The sequence below is a fragment of the Canis aureus genome, chromosome 3 (assembly GCF_053574225.1).
Source record: "Canis aureus isolate CA01 chromosome 3, VMU_Caureus_v.1.0, whole genome shotgun sequence".
Lineage (NCBI taxonomy): Eukaryota > Metazoa > Chordata > Mammalia > Carnivora > Canidae > Canis > Canis aureus.
This window is the reverse complement of record NC_135613.1, coordinates 8,179,898-8,201,993: the sequence shown is the minus strand read 5'-3', so window position 1 is coordinate 8,201,993 and position 22,096 is coordinate 8,179,898. Positions and strand designations below refer to the sequence as shown.

Sequence of the window (22,096 nt, the reverse complement as noted above, 5' to 3'; positions counted from 1 at the left end):
AGCAGGCTCCATGCACCGGGAGCCCGACATGGGATTCGATCCCGGGTCTCCAGGATCGCGCCCTGGGCCAAAGGCAGGCGCCAAACCGCTGCGCCACCCAGGGATCCCAGTATTACATTTCTACATACTGGTTATGCCCACACACTTTTTCTCTCTCTGCATCCTTGGATTATTAATATTCTAGAGAAGTAGTCCCTCCTGAGCCAAGGACAGGCCATAAAACCAGGCTATTTAGCTGTGAATTCTCACTATGGCACTTCCTACTCTTGGGCAGATTATTTTTTCTGTTCCACAGTTCCCTAAGAACCAAAAATTGGGATAACATTAGAAGGATTAAATGAGATACTAGTATTACAAGATAAAGCACTTAGAATACAACTATGGCAGTGTTGCCACATACCACTCAATATCCATTCTTCTTTCTTTTTAAAGACAAAAAAAACCCCCTAAAGTAGCTGTCTCTCTCCATATATCTGTTTTGTATCCAGCACTGTGTTTAAGTAAAAGAGCAGATTTTCTACTGCACTTACAGCTAAGTATGGCATGAGGTCAAGTTGTAACCAGTGAGAGGTAAGCATTATTTAAAAATTCCACAAAGGGGGCACCTGGTTAGCTCAATCAGAAAAGCATATGACTCTAGATCTGAGTTCTTTTTTTTTTTTTTTTTTTTTAGATCTGAGTTCTAAGTTCTCTATACGCTGGGTATAGAGATTACCTTAATAAAGTATCTTTAATCCTTTAAAAATGCATTCCACAAAAGCTTCTTTTAAAAGCCAGGCAGACAGCTGAGTAATGCATTTTTCTGCTTTCTTTCTCATCATCTAGAATGAAGATTTGATTACAGAGCTCCAGCAGCCATTTCGGATCATGAGGTACCCTTGAGGACAGAAGCCATGTGCTGAGGATGGCAGAATGGGAAGGAAAGGAGAAAGCTGGGCTCCTAGTGACTGTGGGGCCTCCAGATTGGCCATTTACCCTTGAATTTCTTTAACTTGACAGAGAAATACTCTATTTTGCATAAACCACTGTTATTCATGGTTTTCTGTCATATATATTTGAACTTAATCATGATACAACAAAAAATGGAGGCAAAGGCAAAATTGGCAGAAGTAGGAAGGAAATATATATATATATATATATATGTATATATAAAAATCAAGCTCAAAACTTGTCTTTTGGGACGCCTGGGTGGCTCAGCAGTTTAGCGCCTGCCTTCGGCCCAGGGTGTGATCCTGGAGTCCCGGGATCGAGTCCCACATCGGGCCCCCTGCATGGAGCCTGCTTCTCCCTCGCCTGTGTCTCTGCCTCTCTCTCTCTCTGTGTGTGTCTCTCATGAATAAATAAGTAAAATCTTTAAAAAACAAAACAAAAGTTGTCTTTTGATCATAAAAGCCTTTCACACACACAGTTGCCCAGCAAGAACTCACCATGCTGAACTTACATGAATGACGGAGTCCGTTGGAGACCTGAGTTAGGGAGTTATGTTAATACACTGCTACTAAGCTCTTCATTTTTCTGATCTGCCCAATTACATCAGGGAGAAAAGAATAATACATCTATCAAGGACTATTAACTTCCTGGAATCTCAACAATCTTTGGGGAGAAAAACAGGAGCCAGCCTGAAAGGCCTTGGTACTTCCAACATGTTCCATACTTTTAAGGCAGTACCAGGATCCAACTAGAATGGCCTCCAGAGAGACATTTTGATAGGAAGCACCATGAGAGCAATTTAGAAACTAGCAAAGGTGTCTGACTTGGGTAACAATACTCAGAAACATTCTTGCTAAGAACTGGGCAAACATATATCCTTTCGTTTGTGGCCAATCCACCCACCTGTCCATTCAATATTTACAGGGCTCCTGGAGGGAGCCAGACTGTGGGCCAGGCGCTACAGATACAATGTGGAAGGATCTTGTGCAGATTACAGTCCAATGGAACAAAGCCTTCCCAATGATTCTTCTCTTCTCTTCCCAAAACCCTCCCCACTAGAAACACAAAGAGTAAAACAAAATGGGGGAAAAAAAAAAAAAGAAATGGGCAGTCTACTTCTCCCTCTCCCTCTGCCCCTCCCCTCCCCTCTACTCATGCTCTCAAAATAAAGTCTTTATAAAATACTAATTAAAAGAGTAAAATAAAGTGATCAGAGAATTGATCTCTTATTCATTCTTCCTTCAAGAAAAAGTCAACAATTACTGAGTACTTACTGTATGCCTACTTCAGTTGCAGCATTTCACATGTGTTAATTCATGCAGTCATTATTTCCTTCACATTACAGACAAGGAATTTCAAGCATAGACAGGCTAAGTGAACTTTCCCACGGCTACTCAGGTAGCAGGCGGCAGGACTATGATTCAATCCTAGACAGTGTCCATGCTCTCACCCACTATTCTATATTATCCACAGAAATAATATTAACACCTTGCTATCATTTTACCTGATTGTTCCCCACCCAAACACACAAAAAAAAATTCCCAGCGAGAATTAGTTCAGTTAGACCAATGGTTTTCAACGAGGGGTGATTCCACACCCCCTGCCCAGGGGGGTACTGGCCATGTCTGGAGACACTTTTGGTTGTGACAACTAGGAGAGGGCTTCTGGTATCTGTCTAGTGGGCTAAAGTCAGGGAGGCTGCTAAACACACACACAAAAACAAAAACTATCCAGCCCCAAATGTAAAAGGTGCCAAGGGTAGAGAACTCAGATTAGGCAACAGACTTAAAACAATGGTGAACTTCCAAGAAAGACTCCAACATACATGATGGTGGTGGTGGTGCGTCGCTGCCTTCAGCCTAACTCTGGTGGAGAGCTTCCTGCGGCTGGAGTCCCAGGCATGGACAAGAAAACTTATCTCTGGTTTATGAAGTTGTAGAGGCCGCTTGACTGTAATCACACCATCTGTGCCCACTTTGAATCGGGTGTCATCAGAAACATAGGCTGTCCTAGGTAGACCGGTGCATCCTTCAAAACTCACTGTAGGGGATAAATCACACTAATTAGGAAATGGGGCAGATTAAAGACAAGAGCATTAAAAAGTAAGATTGATTCATCCACCAAAAACTTGACTCATACAAAACAAGCACAAGCAAAACAAGACACAGACTGGTGACAGAATGGAAAGATATGCAAGTAGTCAATATTATCATTATGTTCTTCGTAATTATAGAGGGACTGTCCATTGTGGTCTGATTTTTTTTAAATCTACTTGTAAAGTGCAAACAGAAACCTGCCTAGAAAGTAACTTCTTAAAAAAAAAAAAAAAAAAAAAAAGAAGAAAGAAAGAAAGAAACTTCTTTTCAAAAGCCAAAAAAGGGCCTCTCCTTTAGCTGGCTGTTGACAATATGAAAACAGACCACCAAGATATCTAATAAGAGTCCTTACTAAGTCCAAAACTTAGAGACTGTAAGGTACAGGCAGATGCTGTGGAGAGTCTACATTCAAGTAACAGTTTACATTTATTTCAACTAACAGTGGCAGATAATGAGGCACCTGGCACGATGGTTAAGAGTGTGGGCTCTGGAAGAGACTATCTGGGTTCAAGGCCCAGCTCTGCGACCTTGGGCAAATTACTTAATCTCCCGGTGCCTCAGTCTGTGCCTCCGTCTACCCAACTGTAGAATGAAGCCAACAAGAGCAGCTATCTACTACGGCTGTTTTAAGATACGTAGAACAATGCCTGGTCCATCATCAGCACTATATTAAAGTTTGTTCAATAAAAATTTTAAAAACAGGGGCTCCTGGGTGACACACTTAAGCATCCAACTCTTGATTTCAACTCAGGTCATGATCTCAGGGTCATGAAATCGAGCCCCACACCAGGCTCCCCGCTCAGCACAGTCTGCTTGAGATGCTCTCTCCCTCTGCCCCTCCCATTGCTAATACACCCATATGTACACTCTCCCTCTAAATAAATAAAATCTTGGAAAAAAATCTTTAAAAACAAATGTGGCTTTGCTTAATCATTTACTCAATTCTCATGAGTATTCCACAAAAGACACTGATAATTGTAAATACTTCCTGACTGGTTATAGACTTATTATCTGAGGCATACAGAGGTAATGCCTGCTTGCAATCTGATTATTTTCGGTTAGGGGAGATAATTGATCACACAGGGCGGCAAGATAAATGCAAAAAAACAGAGAAGGACTACTTGGATAGAGGAATGTTATGATCAATGACTTTGAAACTCTACTTCCAACTATATAGCTACTGAGGTATTAAAAGTTAAAAACTACCAACACCCAAAGCTGGAGGTATTGTGGTTAAAAAAAAAAAAAAAAAAAAAAAAGTCTACACTAAACATCAGAATCCCAAAGGACTTGTTCTACAGGTTTTTCACCAAGCAATATGCCAGAAACTGTGCTGAGCTCTAAGGATAAACTTGTAAAGACGACAGACAATGCACCTGCTCTCACTGAGCTTACACTGTTGTAGAAAACATGGACAAATATAGAAACCAATAATTTCAGGTAGTGACAAGTACTAGATACAAAGGAATTAAAAAGGGTGATACAAGAGTGATAGGAGGTGAGGGCCCCTGGGTGGCTCGGTTGGTTGAGCATCTGACTCTTGATCTCAGCTCAGCTTATTTTTTTTTGAGATTTTATATATTTATATGAGAAAGAGAGGGAGAGAGTGAGTTGGGGAAGAAGCAGAGGGAGAGGGATAAGCAGACTCCACGCTGACACATGGGAGCCCAGTGCAGGGCAGGATCTCAGGACCCTGTGATCATGACCTGAGACAAAAATCAAGAGATGGATGTTTGACTGAGTCACCCAGCACCCCTCCTCCCAAGCTCAGGTCTTGATCTCAAGGTCATGAATTCAAGCCCCACATTGGGCTCTATGCTGGGCGTGGAGCCTACGTTTTAATAATTTTTTTAATTGCTGGGGAAAGGGGGTGATTCAGAAAAGTGTAACTCATACTGGATGGTGAGAGCAGGCCAACCTAGGTGGGGGTGGCAGAGCTAAGACCTGAAGGATCAAGTCTTCCAGAAACCTGGCTCAAGAGCCTATGAGGCAGAGGGAACAGCCAATTGAAGAACAGTTAATTATGGGAAACTCTCAAGGCAGCCTGTTTTCATCCTTTTCAAATACTTGCCTTTCATTTCTCCAATGGAATTTCTACTTTGTCCAAGTGGTTTTATAAAATTTTTGTCCAAGGAATTTTATAAAAATTCCTGTTCTTGAACCTATTTTCCCTGGCTAGACACCTCTATGTTCATGAGGATCAGGTCTCTGCCAGAAATCCCCAAAGCCATCCTCAATTCCTGGGCTGCAGTTTTCATTCTTTTCCACCAGGGGACACCCCTGCAAATGTTTCTGAAGTCAACTGTCCCACCCTGGCCAGAGAAAGTAACCATGACTGGGGTGGGAGGGTGAGCAGCCCGCAGATGGTCCCCTTTTGAAGACTAAGGCTTGGAGAACTTAAGAAATTTGCCTAGCATCTGGTAACTAGTGAGGGACAGAGCTAGGACCGGCCCTTAATCTGAATTACTTTGTCTCATGATTAAGTTTCCCTGCCCTGAAGAGACCTGTGAAGGCCTTGTTGTTGTTGTTGTTGTTTTTAATTTTTATTTATTTATGATAGTCACACACAGAGAGAGAGAGAGGCAGAGACATAGGCAGAAGGAGAAGCAGGCTCCATGCATGAGGAGCCCGATGTGGGATTCGATCCCGGGTCTCCAGGATCACGCCCTGGGCCAAAGGCAGGCGCTAAACCGCTGCGCCACCCAGGGATCCCGGCCTTGTTGTTTTAAGGACAGTTTTGCCTCCTAGCTACAATCCAGGGAAATATGGTGCCACCTTGTACAGTAACCTGGAGTTGAGATCTAGCCAGAGATAGTTCATACGAAGGGAGCTGGGTCCTTCAAACAATCACCCACCCAACAAACACTCTCTCCTCCCTGTTTGTAAAAACAAAAATCAAAACCATGCCTCCATCCCTACCCTCCTCACCTCTTATGCCGGTTTTATAACTCACTTCCCAAACTTTACGGGGTGGGAGTGGGGTGAGCAGAGGAAGGCTGTAATAAACACAAGAAGAGGGACAAGAGGCAAAGGCTGGTCTCAGAGTCTGTGGTCAGATAATAACCCAGATTCCACCTCGCTCCTGCTGAGTGGCCTTAAACAACATGTTTAACCTCTCTGGGCCTGTTGCCCCTACTGGGACATGAAGGATATAGCCACGGACGGAGCCTACCTCATCTGCATTTTTGTGAAGATTAACAAAGACAGTGAATGTGATCAAATTTTGAAAGTGGAAGAGCAATGTGAGTAGAAAATGATAATTATTATTTCTGTGCATTTGGGTAGACAAGCAGAAGCCAAGTATTTGCTAAGCGAACAGATGAACCGAAAATGACAAGAGATGCAAGAAGAAATGCCGTCCTTGAGGGATGGGCAGATAGTGCCTTTTAGGTCTGACGTAGGAATTCCATCTCAAACTAGTAAAAACAAGATGTGTTTCAAATAACCCTCCCCCCAAAACCCATTCCAGCAGAAGTAATGGGGTAATCGGACTGTATTTGGAGGATTGTCACATAAACAGGGAGCAAATGCTGCCCCCATTTATCATACCAAATTAATTCCTTTCCCCAGCTGGCCCAAATCTGGGCAGTGAAAGTTGGGACAGGCAGGACTGGACTTGCCAAGGGTGGCAGCCTAAAAAATGGAAAATAGTTTTGCAAGTAACTTTGGGGCATCTTGTCTTAATGATGGCTAAGCCCCACCCTTTAAGAAGTGACAAAGAAGTGTGAGGAGCCCAACCTGAATTTCCAGGTGCTCATTAAGGCCCATTACCTTTCTATGCAATATGATCCTCTGGGGCTGATAAACCAGAAATTATAGGAAAGATGAGGGAATCTCCTGTTCCCGGAAGCTTGCTGCACCCCTGAAAAAGGCTGGGCAGTGTCTCAGAGCCACAATGACCACTACTGCCAGCACAGGGGAGTCCAACAGGAACAGCAAAGTATTGAAAGGAGGACTAGCACATGGAGACTGGGTATATTTGAACGTCTCACAATAAAAAAATTAAACAAAAATAAAACCAGCATGGGATTAAGTATTAAGTCAGGATAACTGCCTTTCCTAAAACCTGTCATTTGGTCACTAGGTCCAGAAACCAATCCCAGAGACAAGAGCCAAGAACCCAAGTGGCCATCTCTAGGTGTGAAAATCTTTTCACTACAATAATATCATCACCATCACCAACCACAGCCTCAACTAATAGCAGATACCTTTTGCCTACTGTTCCCGTAACCTTATTTAAACATTTGTAGAACAACATGTGCCAGGCTCCACTCTGAGCACTTTAAGAATATTATTAACTCACTTCACCCCAGAACTCTATGAAGTTGTTACTACCAGTGCCCCATTTTTACATGTGGGGAAACTGAGGCAGCTCATAAGGTGCAGAGCTGGGACTAGAACCCAGGCAGTCTGAGAGTTCTGGCTCCTAACTACTGTGCCTCACACCACTCTCTACAAGCCAGACCCTTGCACCAAGTTCTTTATGTCCAGCATTCCAATTTAATTCCTCCAGCCACCTCCACTTTCTCTGTCCTAACTTGTATGCTTGTGCGTGGAGGGACTGGCCTGTCTGGCTCCAAGGTGAGTGCTCTTCACCTCTGTTTCCATCTGCAAAATGGGGATAAGCTTCCCAGCAATAATAAAAAGGAATATTAAGGGGAAAATTTTTTTTATACATTTTTTTTTAATTTTTATTTATTTATGATAGTCACAGAGAGAGAGAGAGAGAGAGGCAGAGACATAGGCAGAGGGAGAAGCAGGCTCCATGCACCGGGAGCCTGATGTGGGATTCGATCCCGGGTCTCCAGGATCGCGCCCTGGGCCAAAGGCAGGCGCCAAACCGCTGCGCCACCCAGGGATCCCTTTTTTATACATTTTTAAAAGATTTTATTTATTTGAGAAAGAGAGAACCCAAGAGGGGAGAGGGGCAGAGGGGGAGAGAAAAGCAGACTCCCCACGGAGCAGGGAACTCACAGCCACAGGACCTGATCCCAGGGCCCTGAGATCATGACCTAAGCCGAAGGCAGATGTTTAGCCGACTAAGCCACCCAGGTGCCCCTAAAAGTCTATTTAACACATCGTGATTCTCCCGCGTTATTCATCCTATAAGAGCCCTATTTGCTAACTCACTTTGCAGAAATGACTTAAGCTCAAGATAAAAATTAAATCCTTTCCTTGCTTGGAATTGCTGTTGTGGCTCAAACAGTCCTGCTCTAAGGATTCCCTTTCTACTTCCGCCCCCGCCAAGCCCCACAGCTGGAATGTGAGTGGGTAGAAACCAGACAGTCTCAAAGCCTTCATATATTTCTGGGAGATGTTGGGATTTAAGAACAGGGACCGACAATCAAAGCCAGCTAACCATAGTTGAGTTATTTGGTAACTAGTGGGATAACCCAGTCTCTTAGCAGCAACTACTTGAAAGCAGTGTTTGCCCCACTCGACACACAAAGGCACGCATTATGGATTGTTTCTCTCTCATTGGAACACATTTCCCACAGCTAACACCAGAGAACCCTGCATTTAGATTTATTTCAAGGACCATGTGAACTCAACCACTCAGCTTAAGAAGAAAAAGTCACACACACAACAAGATCAGAGAGCCTTCTGAGGCTCCTGGGGGTCATGTCACCACTGCGTACCCCAAACCAAGGACTCTGGTTTCTGACTTACATACCGAAGATAAAAGACAGAAGGTTTAACTTGATGGCCAAAAGGAATCCTGGAGAGACAGACTAATCGCTTAGCTGGGCAGGAGTTGTTTTGTTTTGTTTTTTCCTGGGTAGGCGTGGTATTTCTAATTCCAACCACAAAGCCCAAATTCTCCATGGATACCACTGTCTATAAAATTTCTTTCTAGCTTCCATTTTCTTTGATGGCACTCGGTGATTCTGGAACATCTCCCTTTGATGAGTGTCAATGAAATTACTCAAAATTATGAGTTTACTGAGAACTCATGCTCAGGGGAAAAAAAAATCATGTTTAAAAAATGAGCATCGAGCATCTAGGTGGCTCAGTCAGTTAAGCATCTGCCTTCAGCTCAGGTCATGACCTTAGGGTCCAGGGATTGAGCCCCACGTTGGGCTAGTCTGTTTCTCCCTCTCTCTCTGCCCCTCCCCATTGCTCATGCACTCTCCCCCTCTCTTTCTCAAATAAATAAGATATTTTAAAAAATAAGAAGAAAAGGATGATCAGATCTCCAAGTTGTTCACACTCTGGGGATGTTGAGATTCAAGTTGTACCAGGAAGATGGGTCTTTTTAGCCTGGGCAAGTATATAGATACTTCTATAGGTGTCCATTTGCTACCAACTAGCAACCTAACATCACAACCTAATAGCTGTACGGGATATGCTGGCCCTGGGTGGTAGGAATTAAGCAGCCTAATAAATGAGGAAACTGATTATAAATGAGGAAATTGAGGCTCCGATGTCTCAGCAGAGAGAACTGGCCAAGCCACAGAGACATGTAGAGGTCTGGGCCTCTGTCAGGAGTTAACCACCTTAATATCCAAGTCGTCTGTCAACTAGTTCCTAGCTGAATGGATACCGTAGGGTTAAGCTCCCACAGGACAGGTGGAGTCCCTACGATGGTAACCGCGACGTGTCCCGTCTCCATCTTCACCTGACACGCCCGCATTATCCCCTCACTCTCCTTGAGGGAAAGCTGTTACAGTCCCAGGGCCACAGAAAAACACAGGGACAGTGAGATAGCCAAGTGAAAGAGGAAGTTTTAAATTTCAGATCCAAGAATGTTCCGCTGTAGATCACCACATTACATAAGCTAAAGTAAGTCAAAGTTCCTCTCGTCAGTCTCCTTAAACCCCAAACATTTTCTGGAGGAAGATAAGCAGCTTATATTCCTGGTAGACAGCATGACTTGCAGCTGGTGTCCACAAAATCTGGGTGATGTGCTCCAGGAGCACTGTCGGCTGGGGAGCCCGCACCCCGCCCAATCTCCCATGTTGATAGGCAGCTCCCAAGGGATCTCAGGGACGAGAAGTTTACTTTCACGAAGTCTACCGCATTCTTTCTCCCAGCCTCCCATTATGTCTTGCCAGAACAAATTATAAGTGGTTTCAGATATGGGGTATAGTTTATACACACACACATACACACAAACACCCGGATATTACTCAGCCATCAAAAACAATGAAATTTTGTCACTTGCAATGACAGTGGTGGAGCGAGAGTGTATTACACCAGGTGAAATTAGTCAGAGAAAGACAAATACCGTATGATTTCACTCATCTATGAATCATCTGTAAATCAAAGAAATAAAATCTTAAACAAAAAAATAAATTATTTGAGAGAGAGAGAGAACCCAAGCAGGAGAAGCAGCAGAGGGAGAAGGAGCAGCAGACTCCCAGGTGAGCAGAAAGCCCGATATGTGGCTCAATCCCAGGATCCCGGGATCATGACCTGAGCTGAAGGCAGATGTTTAACCAACTGAGCCACCCAGGTGCCTCTCTTCTGTGGAATTTAAGAAATGAAACAGATAAACATGGGGGAAGTGGGGGGAAAAAAGAGAGAAGGAGGCAAGCCATAAAAGACTATTAACTATAGAGAACTGAGAGCTGCTGCAGGGGCAGTAGGTAGGGGGATGGGGTAGATGGCTGGTGGGTATTAAGGAGGGTACCTGCTGTGATGAGCACTGGGTGTTTAATGTAAGAGATGAATCACTAAATTCTACTCCTGAAACCAACATTACTATATGTTAACTAATACAATTTCAATAAAAACTTGAAACAAAATAAATGAACCCAAATTGTATAAAAATAATAAAAAAGTCTTTGCATGTAATGAACACCCTAAAAACAGATGTCAACAATGAACCCAGCTGGGTAGGAAGTGAGGAGCACTCTCCTTCAAGTGTTTCCATCAAAACAGATCGAGGTATGGGGTGCCCAGCTGGCTTAGACCATAAAGCATGAAACTCTTGATCTTGACGGTGTAAACTTGAGCTCCACACTGGGTGTAGAGATTACTTACTAATAATAAAATCATAAAAAACAAAACACACACAACAGACTGGTGGGGAGCAGGGCATCAGTGTGCACAGAAAACACTGAGGTTACAGATCAAGGAACACTTAGCCCAGGCCTCTCCCAAGGGGAGCTGGCAAGGTTAAAGGCATGACTCACCATCGTTGATCCCCCCCACCCCACTTTGTTTTAAGGTTAGGCATGGCTGTCTAGGTCTCTCTGGCAGTGGATGTTTGCTCCCAGTCATGTTTCTGCTTGGGCTAATGGTCCATTATTTCTCAGAGAGCAAACATCCCGGATGTTGATTGATCAGCACACTAAAAAATGTCATAAATGGCACTTCTGGAGTTAGTAAAAAGCCAGTGCAAATACTTTTATGGCTGCACATTTGTGTGAAGGGGTTAAACCAAGTCAAGTTCAAATCCCAGTAACAAGTTGTACTTTGACCTTCCTTGAGCATCTGCCTCTGTATTCCGGAAAGGGAGACAGGGAGACGTCCTCATCTCCTTTGAGTGATTGTTTCAAGGATTCTTTGTTCCACAACTAGTTCCAGAGCCCTTATTCTTGGCCAGGCATCATTCTAAGGCCTGGCAAGTACAGCACTAGTAAGGTCCTTGCCCTCAGAGGACTTCCATTCCAGGGAGGAAGAGATCATTAACAACTAAGGGTCAGGAATGCAAAGTGCTAATACAGAAAAAGCAGCAGGTCAGGGAGTTCTAAGGCTTGATGCAGAGCGAGGGGGGGCGGGGGGGACACAATTTAACAGAGGGCATTTAGGGACACCTCAAGAAGGGGCATTTGAAGAGACTGTTCTGGTTTTCTGGCTGCATGCCAAAGCAAGGCAGTGAGCCCTGTGGCAGTGTGGGGGACAGTTCCAGGGCCTGCTCAAGCCCTATACACCTATCACTCAGCTCCTGTCCTAGTACTGAACACCCAGCCACGAACACAACAGGACGCAGGCCCTGCCCTGCCGGGGCTGCCTTTCTAGTGCGATGACAATGATGTCATGGCCTAACCAAGAGTGGCATCGCCTCCTGCTCCTTGAGTCCAGAAGGGCCAGAGGGCCCCTCCATTCCCCCTGCCCTTTTGTTATCAAGGCCAGAAAAGAACTCAGTTTTTGGGATGCCCGGTTGGCTCAGTGGTTGAGCATCTGCCTTGGCTCAGGGTCCTGGGATCGAGTCCCACATCGGGCTCCCTGTGAGGAGCCTGCTTCTCCCTCTGCCTAAGTGTCTGCCTCTTTCTCTCTGTGTCTCTCATGAATAAATTAAATATTTAAATTTAAAAAAAAAAAGAACTCAGTTTTAAATCTTTTGTTTTTGCCTTCCACTGGAGAGTTCAGAAATGAGCCAGCACCCAAGGATAAAACCTCACTCAGTTTAATCTCAATATTCCGGTCTTCATGGGGGCTCCAGGGGTTCAGCTGGGGAAGCTGGGGCTGCTTTGTGGCTCAAGTCTGGGACAGAGGGCTTGGCTTCAATGTCCCAGGATGGACACTAACCAGCAAGGAATCTCATTTCAATTCATTTAAGGAGGGGAAGTGAGCCAACACTGAACTTCACTCTAACAGAAGCTGGCACCTTGCCTGTTGCAGAGGTGGAGCTGGGACTTCTTCCCTGACTTAGGGAGGGAACCTTGTTTGGTTTTATCAAAAAGAACAAAGAGAACTGAGGTGGGGGGTGCTCTGGCTTCCATATTAAATTGGAGTTTTACGGTCCCAGCTTCTGGCTGCATGTTAAGTACACAAACACCCAACCCACCTGCCTAAATACAGAGGCGCTGATCATTCCCACAGGGCTGCAGGCCAGGATACATTCCTGCGGCCAGCTTGGGCAACTCCAGGAACTGTTTGCTTATTGATTAGAAAGGAAAGGCTCCCTCTCACACCACAGTAACTGCCCACTTTTCCTTTCTGTTGGTTTCCCTGAGGCCAGGGAGGGCCCCCTGTTCTGAATTCCAAAGCAGCTGAATCCCTCCTGCCTCTAGCTCCTGCTGACCCCTCACAGGTAAAGGCAGTGACAGGCCTGGGGAAGGGGCCAGGCCATAGGAAGGGCTCCGCTGGTTCTAGTTGTCCACTCGTGCAATAAAATACCTTGACCAAAGTATCTCTAACATCGTCTCCAACCAGGGTCTAACATGTCCTACACAGATTCCTGTGATGCTTTTAAAAATACTCAGGCGTGGGCATACACCTTAAGTCTTCACCAGGTGCTTAGAGCACCCAGTGAGGGCTCCCTTTGTGCAAGGCAAGCATTAGAATAAGCACTTTTTATTATCACAACAACCAATATGAGAAGGATCCTCTTCCAATGACATCAGTCAAGGCTTAGAGATATTAAGTGACTCTCCCAGGATCACACAGCAAATATTGGTCTAGTTGAACCCCAGGACCACAGTCTTTTTTTTTTTTTTTAAAGATTTTATTTATTTATTCATGCGGGACAGAGAGAGAGAGAAGCAGAGACACAGGGAGAGGGAGAAGCAGGCTCCATGCACGGTGCCTGACGTGGGACTCGATCCCAGGTCTCCAGGATCACACCCTGGGCTGAAGGCGGCACTAAACCGCTGAGCCACCCGGGCTGCCCCCAGGACCACAGTCTTAACTCTCACATAGCCTCCACAACCTGTGGACTACTGGATGCTAATGTGATGGGAAAAACATACACATTTCACATTTCCTCACTTTCTTAACATTTTATTCATTTATTTCAGAGACAGAGAGAGAGAGAGAAAGAGAGAGAGAGAGAACAAGCAGAGGGAGGTGCAGATGGAGAAGGAAAAGCAGACTCTATATGGCACAACACAGGGCTCGATCCCACAATCCTGAGGATCATGACCTGAATGCTGGGACCCCTGGGTGGCTCAGGGGTTTAGCGCCTGCCTTTGGCTCAGGGCGGGATTCTGAAATCCTAGGATTGAGTCCCACATCAGGCTCCCTGCATGGAGCCTGCTTCTCCCTCTGCCTGTTGCTCACGCTCTCTCTCCTCTCCTCTCTGTCATGGATAAATAAATTCTTAAAAAAAAAAAAAAAAACAAGTTGAATGCTTAACCAACTCAGTCATCCAGGAGCCCCTCCTCACTTTTTATCAGGGTGCTGTTACCCACATCTATCCCCTCCCCAAATCCTAGTTTGGGCTTTTTTTTTTTTTTTTTTTTTTTTTTTTATGATAGTCACAGAGAGAGAGAGAGAGAGAGAGAGAGAGAGGCAGAGACACAGGCAGAGGGAGAAGCAGGCTCCATGCACCGGGAGCCCAATGTGGGATTCGATCCCGGGTCTCCAGGATCGCGCCCTGGGCCAAAGGCAGGCGCCAAACCGCTGCACCACCCAGGGATCCCTAGTTTTTGGTTTTTAATTTAAAAAGTAGCACCTTAAAAAAAAAAAAAAAAAGTAGCATCTTCTATCCATCAGAGGAAGTAACAAAATACAGATGACACCGCTGCATTATTCATAACAGACAAAAAGTGGCAACAACCCAAATGTCCCTCAATTGATGAATGGGTCAAATGTAGTCTATCCATATGACATTATTCAGCAATAAAAAGAAATGGACTGCAGATACATGCTACACCACGGATGAACCTTGAAAACCTTTCACTGAGAAATTAGTCATATAAGACTGTTTTGTATGGTTCAATTTATAGGCAATGCCCGGAATCAGTAAAGCTATAGACCAAAAATCAATTAGGACCTGCCTAAGACTGGAGGTGTCGGGGTGAGCAGAGCTGAGGGGTGACAGCCACGGGGTGAGAGATTTCTTTTGGGGATGACGAAAATGCTTTAAAATGGTGTGATTGCACAACTGTAAATATATTGAAAAGCCACTGAATCCTACATTTTACTTTTTTTAACCCAACACTACACTTTAAATGGGTGTAATATATGATCTAAGAAGTTTATCTCAATAAAAACTTTTAATTAAAAAAAAAAAAAAAAAAAAACGGACAAAGCCAAAAGCACAAAGCCCTCACGGTCTCATCCAGAGAAGATACTGTCTATGCTTGCAATGTATGCGTTCCTCAGATTCTGGCCTACATCCCTCTTGTGATTCATTTATGTCCCCCTTCTGCAATTCTTTGATAGCCTGGTTGGTTGGTTGTGTGTGTGTGTGTGTGTGTGTGTGTGTGTGTGTTTAGTCAGGGTGTAAGGGTGCCTGGCTGGCTTAGTCAGAAGAGTGTGCAACTCGATCTTGGGGTCATGAGTTCAAGCCCCATGTTGGGTGGAGATAAATAAAGAAAAACTAAAAAAAAAAAAATTAGGGATGGGCACTACTGTATTTTTAAGAATCTTCTTTCTTGAGGCATCTGGGTGGTTCAGTTGGTTAAATGTCTGCCTTTGGCTCAAGCATGATCCCAGGGTCCTGGGACCGAGCCCTATGTAGGACTCTCTACTCCACGGGGAGATTGCTTCTCCCTCTCACCTTGCCTGCCCCTCCCCCTGCTTGTGCTCCCTTTTTCTCTGCCAAATAAAATCTTAATAAAAAAAAAAGAAGAACCTTCTTTCCTAATTTTCTTCTTTTTCTCCATTTATCCATTAAAAAAATATTAACCTATGCAGTTATTAGGATAGATATTACTACTCTGCCACAGATGGGAATGACACACTACTGAGGGCAAGAGCATCAGTGAACCTTAAAAGCATTATACTCAGTGAAAGAAAAAGACCAAAGACTGGAAAATACTGCCAGCCCTGGAGATCTGGATTCAGTTAGCTTGGGGAATGGCTCAGGCCTGAGTTTTTTGTTGTTGTTGTTGTTGTTGTTTAAGTGCACTAAAGAGTACCTTCTTATTTATATGAAAATTCTAGGGCAGCCCTGGTGGCTCAGCGGTGTGATCCTGGAGTCGGGCTCCCTGCATGGGGCCTGCTTCTCCCTCTGCCTGTGTCTCTGCCTCTCTCTCTCTCTCTCTGTGTCTCTCATGAATAAATAAATAAAATCTTAAAAAAAAAAAATTCTAGAAAACAAGAGAGAAAACTGATCAGTGGGAGGGGCGGATACAGTTGGGGACACCCTGGTCTTGAGTTACAAAGGGTCTGGGAGGCCATGATGCCTCCTTTTACCCCTAAGTTCCTGAGGGGCGGTGGTTTGGAACTTGGGAACTTGTGTGAGGTGTTCCCAGAAGGAAGGGGCAGGCTGGAAATTAGTTAGTTCCTACTGCCCCCCAGTGATGTTGTGGCCCCTCCCAACTTTTCTTCATGTTTCCTAAAGGCATTTTGTTTTAAAAAAATAAAATAAAATAAATCCTGGGTTGAAGAAAACATTCTAAAAGTGGATTGTGGTGATACCACACAGCTGGGTACATTTATAAAAATTATCTCCCTGTACACTTGCAGTGGGTAAATTGTGTGGTATGTAAATTACATTTGGATGATCCTGTAACAAAAATAAGTTACTTGGGTCTCCTTTGAGTCAAAGTCCCATATAGTTCAAAACAAGACCCAATCCATGCACCCAATACTGCCACAGTCTGAGTTATGAAGAAGTGGGGAGGGAAAAGAGAAGCCACAAATAATTCTTTATAATTAGAAGAGTAAATACCCAATATAACGACAGTGATTATGTGCAGGTATCGTGCTGAGCACCTGACAAACCTTGACTCCTAGGCTGCTATAAAGCAGGTGGGGTTCTCTAATCCCTCAATGCTGATGGAGGCCCAGAAGAGCTTCTGTCATTTGCTCAAGGTCACAGAGCTAGTCAGTCTCTGAAGCGGAATTCACACCCAGTTCCAGCCACCACTGCCTTAGCCAGTAGACGAAACCTGCTCTGCCTTGAGGAAGGAGAGAAGCTCCAGGGGCAGCAGAGCAACGTGAGACCGATGCAGATCCACGCGGAACATACAGGTAGACTGCTAACACCAGACTTGGGCTCTGTAAAGAACACAACGCAGATGGAAATGCATGCCCGGGGCACCTGCGTGGCTCAGTGGTTGAACATCTGCCTTCAGCTCAGGGCAGTAATCCCAGGGTCCTGGGATCGGGGTCCCGTATAGGGCTCCCCGCAGGAAGCCTGCTTCACCCTCTGCTATGTCTCTGCCTCTGTGTGTCTCTCATGAATAAATAAATAAAATCTTTAAAAAAAAAAAAAAAAAGGATATACATGCCCAACTGGGGCAGCATTCCCAAGGCCTGAGTGACACAGAAATGTGCTGACTCTGGCTGTTGGAAACATGGAAATCTGCTGTGGAGTTTGGAATGTGGAATCATTCAGTAAACTAAGGAACAAGGACTGGAAACCTCTTTCACAGAGAAGGCTTGCACCTTTTCCAAATGTGGGTTGTGCTAGAAAAGCACCGGCCTTCTGACTCTGACATTTGCAACACAACTCCTAAAAGGGCTCCAAAGAACAGCTGGAAGCCAAAGTTGCAGAAGTTAGGCATTTCCCACAGTCTCTAGGTCACATGCGTTTGCAGATGACTCCGAAACAAGTGCTCGCTTGTCCAATAAAGCTTACAAGAGGAGGCTTTCTCTTTTTTAATAGATGCTAGCATCATTTTTCATTATCAGAACAAATAAGCATTGATGCAAAAGGCCGTAGATTCCAAGAGCGTTTACTAAATCTACTCAATTGGCTCTAAAGGTAACTGCTCAGCCCCCATGGGTGCCTTTGCATAGGCCCCTGAGAAATAAACTCCACAACTCCACAACCAATTCTGTATCCCTCCAAGTGCCAGGAAAAAGCAGAAATATCTCAGACTGGGGTGCTCACTTCAAGAGTTTCAAAAAAGTAAAAAATAAATGAATTAATGAAAAGGACATGAAGACCAGCCCAGTAGCTCCAGATGTGGACTTTGCCATAAGCCGCAGTACAGCCACAGGCCACATCCTACAAGATGCAGCTGTATGGTTGCTGCTACCACACAAGGACCTGGGGCATTTACCCCCATGGCAGCTCCCAATATTTTCATTTTCCTGGTTGCAACTCTTTCAAGACTCCATGGAACTTTTATGCAGCCTCTTCCCATTTTCCAATGTGATCAAAATTGGAATGTTGTACACATGCAACATGACCTAATGTACAAGGCTATTCACCAACGCATTGTTTGTAGTAGCAAATAGAGACAACTCAACCAGCTATTAATAGAGGATTAAATAAACCATAGAATTTTCTCAATTTCCAGTGAAATATTATTGTGGTTATAAAACAAGAAAGCTCTTTATGCACTACAATGAAATGAACTTTAAGACATATTACTGGGTGAAAAAGGTGCAAAGCAGTGCAAGAATAAGAATATATATTCAGGGATCCCTGGGTGGTTCAATGGTTTAGCACCTGCCTTTGGCCCAGGGTGTGATCCTGGAGTCCTGGGATCGAGTCCCACATCAGGCTCCCTGCATGGAGCCTGCTTCTCCCTCTGCCTGTGTCTCTGCCTCTCTTTGTGTGTGTGTGTCTCTCTCATGAATAAATATTTTTTAAAAATATATTTTTTAAAAGAATATATATTCATATTTGCTTATGTTTGCATACAGAAACTTTGAAAGAAACCAATAAGCAAGATTATAAGAATGAGGAATTAGACCAAAATAGGACAGAGTGGGAATGCAACTTTTCAATGTGTATACTTTTTATATTGGTTGATTTTAAAGCCATGTGAACATATTATTCATCCATAAAAAAGAAAAAGAAGAATTATAAGGCAACATATATAAATTTTTTTAGGAGAAGAATTTATATTTTTGCAAGTGCTCAGAGGACTTGTCTCCAGGGGACCAGAACCCCTCTGAGAATCTCAGCAAAGCCATAGGGAGGGGTCCACATGGGCAGTGGGAAAGAAGGGGATGGATGACCCACACATGACCAGAGAAGGAAGGGGTGCTGCAGAGGAGGGCTCTAGTCAGGTGGTCTGGGAAGAATGCTGGATGCCAAGTCAGGGGACTAGATTCTCGGGAAGTAGGGGGTTTGTCAGGAAGAGGAGCACTCATACAAGTCCCTTCATTCTCTCCCTGGGTTAGTTTTCTCATCAGTAACACACAGTCTGGACTTCATCATCAAAGATGTGAACTCGAGGGCTTTCTTCTTGGACATCATGGCAAGTAGAACCAGTATGCCTCTCGTGGAGGCCATTCTGACCATGTTTGCAGATTTTACATTCTTGAGCCCGCGTCCACAGCCTCATCCCACAGGGGGACTCACACATGTGAACAAGGACAGACATCCTTGCAGAGTCACTGCAGGTGTGGTGAGAGGGGCCCTGAGACAGAAACAGCACCAAGAGAGGGTAGATTAAATGAGCAAGAGGCATGCAGAAATCACAAAGAATAAGATAGTCATTAAAAAGAATCAGGTAAATCTATGCATAATAACGGGAGGAATCTGTCTTTAAATAAAAACAAAAAGCAAGGGGATCCCTGGATGGCTCAGAGGTTTAGCGCCTGCCTTCAGCCTAAGGTGTGGTCCTGGAGGCCCGGGATCGAGTCCCACACATCAGGCTCCCTGCATGAAGCCTGCTTCTCCCTCTGCCTGTGTGTCTCTGCCTCTCTCTCTCTCATGAATAAATAAATAAAATCTTAAAAAAAAAAAAAAAAAAAAAGCAAAATAGGCTGGAGAATTCACTTAGAACATCTTTAGGAATCTCCAGAGCAGACTGCTGGGGGTGGGGTGGGGGGTGTACAGGTGGGAGACTCCCTTTTAGATCCTTTTGCACCATTTTAACCGGTTCACATTTGCTTCCTAACTTCACAAAAACTGACATTTTTCTTTTCTTTAATGAAAGAGTAAAACTGAAGGAGGGATGCTGTTTAGTTGACTAACTTTGACGGGCAAGCCTTGCATCCAGGCTTCCCAAAACCCTGGATGCAGACTTCAGCTGCATTATCAGAAACAAGACACCTGGGATATGAGAAGCTATCTGGTCCTGTTCTGTCCAATTCCATCTGTGGTTGGAGAAGTACATTCTCGGGGTACTTCTAATGAGCTCAATGCTGAATGTGCCTTTCTTTCCAAAAGTCATGCCCTCTACAGAGTGAGGGATGGGCTGGGAGAAAAGATAGTGTGTCCTCAGGATGTGCAGGGCTGACTCCTTCCAGAAGTGTCGGTGACAGTGGCATCAAAGGGCATGGTAAGGGCCAGCAGGAGAGTAGAAAGAGTGAGATCACTTGAGAAGAGAAGGAAATGTCTTATGCTAAGAGCCAGCCCAAGCAGAACTGGGCTGCCAGCCTCCCAAGTGCCCCTCAGCCGCTCGAGCACAAATGGCTTCAGCAGGAGCAGCCTCCATGCAGCACTGGGGTTTGGTGCATAAGCCTGGAGTCCAAAGAGACCTGGATTCTAACCTCAACTATGCAGGACTTCAGGAACATTAACCCCTGAGTCTTAGTTTCCTTGATTTTAGAAAAAAATAGTCCCTATACACCCTGCGCACACACACATCTGTTGGGAAGATCTGAATTCTCATCTAACGCTCAGTCTCCTACATAGTTGACCCTGTGAGCTTTGCTGTGCTGTTGCCACAGTATAAATACATGGACCTGGAAGTTCTGCAGCCACCTCTGGAGCCACCCTACAGGTGAAGCAGGGCCACCACCAGCCCTCCCAGTAAACTCAAATAATCCCACCAGTGCCTCCCTCTGGCCGCATCCATTCCCCTCAGGACCTACTCCTGCTTTTGGGTGTGGTGGCCCCTTGCCTGCAGGCAAGACCTCAACTTGGGAAGATCAATCCTTTCCCACATTTTAGATGGAAGTCAGGTAACACAGGGAGCAGTGTGGCCACCTGGGAAACATATCCATGCCTATAAAAGGCCATTTCCCATTACTGTTGTCCTCTGCTCCACCCAATTCTGAGGACATAGCAGTGACCACCTCTGAATGGAGTCAAGGTTCTGGGTCTGTGAATGGGCCCCAGGGAAGGAGTGAGCCCCTGGAACTACCAGCAGCAGGCTCTATGGCCTTTGATACTTTCCTGAAGGGGCCAGAGATCCTCAGAATGGAGCTCTGGCCTAGAGACATACTGGGGGTATGAGATGTTGGGAGGGAGAATGAGAGAGCATGAAGAGGTTCAACCAAGGCCACAATGACTGGCTGTCTCCAATGCCTCCCCAACCCCAACCCTTGCAACACTAACAGAGAAATAACTCCAAACCTTCTGCTGGCATGCTTTGAGTGCTATGAATGATAAAAACAGCACAGGTGAGGGGTTGGGGCAGGAGGATCAAAATAAGGGGTGAGAAAAGAACATGGAGGCAGCTAGTCGACCCCATTTCCCCATAGACTCAGTTATGATGCCCAGACCAGTGAAGTAGCCTCCTAAGAGTCTTCCTAATTCTGGTCCCTACTGCCTCTGCTCTACACAACAGCCTATTACAACCAGTCAGATCACAGTCTGCCTGTGATCTACTCACAGCCTTCCAAAGATTCCCAATTCTCCTCCAAATAAAAGCCCAACTCCCTATTGTCAGACCCCCACTACTTCTCTGACTACCTTGACCTCAATCATTCTGCTCCAAGCCAACATGCTAGATATGCTCCTGCGCAAGTTATCAGATTTGCTCTTCCCCCTGCCCAGATGACCATCCTTCTCATGGCTCCCTCCCTCTTTTCCTCCACTCAATGGTTAAGGTAAAGGTTACTTTCAACGCAGGCTCTGAACATTCTAGCTAAAATAGCACTCTAGGGGCAGCCCGGGTGGCTCAGCAGTTTAGCGCCACCTTCAGCCCAGGGCCTGATACTGGTGTCCCGGGATCGAGTCCCACGTCGGGCTCCCTGCATGGAGCCTGCTTCTCCCTCTGCCTGTGTCTCTGCCTCTCTCTCTTTCCTCTCTGTGTATTCTCATGAATAAATAAATAAAGTCTTTAAAAAAAAAAATAAATAAATAAAATAAAATAGCACTCTACTGCCTCTAGTATTCATTTCTTCCTTATGCTTCTCTGCTTTATCTTTCCTTCATAGCATTTGCCACCTCATTATATATTTATTTACTTACTTAATAAGTAAATAAATCTTTATTAAATAAGACTTATTTACTTATTATTTACCTAATATCCTCCCATAGAGGATAAGTTCTATGAGGACAGGAGTTTTGCTTGCCCCTGAAATGCTGTTTATTACTGTATCTCTACATGTACGACATTGCCAAACATTTAGTAGGAACTCAATAAACATTTGTC

General features: G+C 44.7%; 1 protein-coding gene across 1 annotated transcript in view; it reads right to left on the bottom strand.

Moving 5' to 3' along the window:
* The window catches only part of CDH1 (cadherin 1), a 78,426-nt gene that overhangs the window by 24,137 nt on the left and 32,193 nt on the right, over positions 1-22,096 (bottom strand). Inside the window, exon 3 of the mRNA XM_077888233.1 lies at positions 2,756-2,970. Coding sequence (XP_077744359.1) covers positions 2,756-2,970 — 215 coding nt within the window. The remainder of the gene's footprint in view (positions 1-2,755; positions 2,971-22,096) is intronic.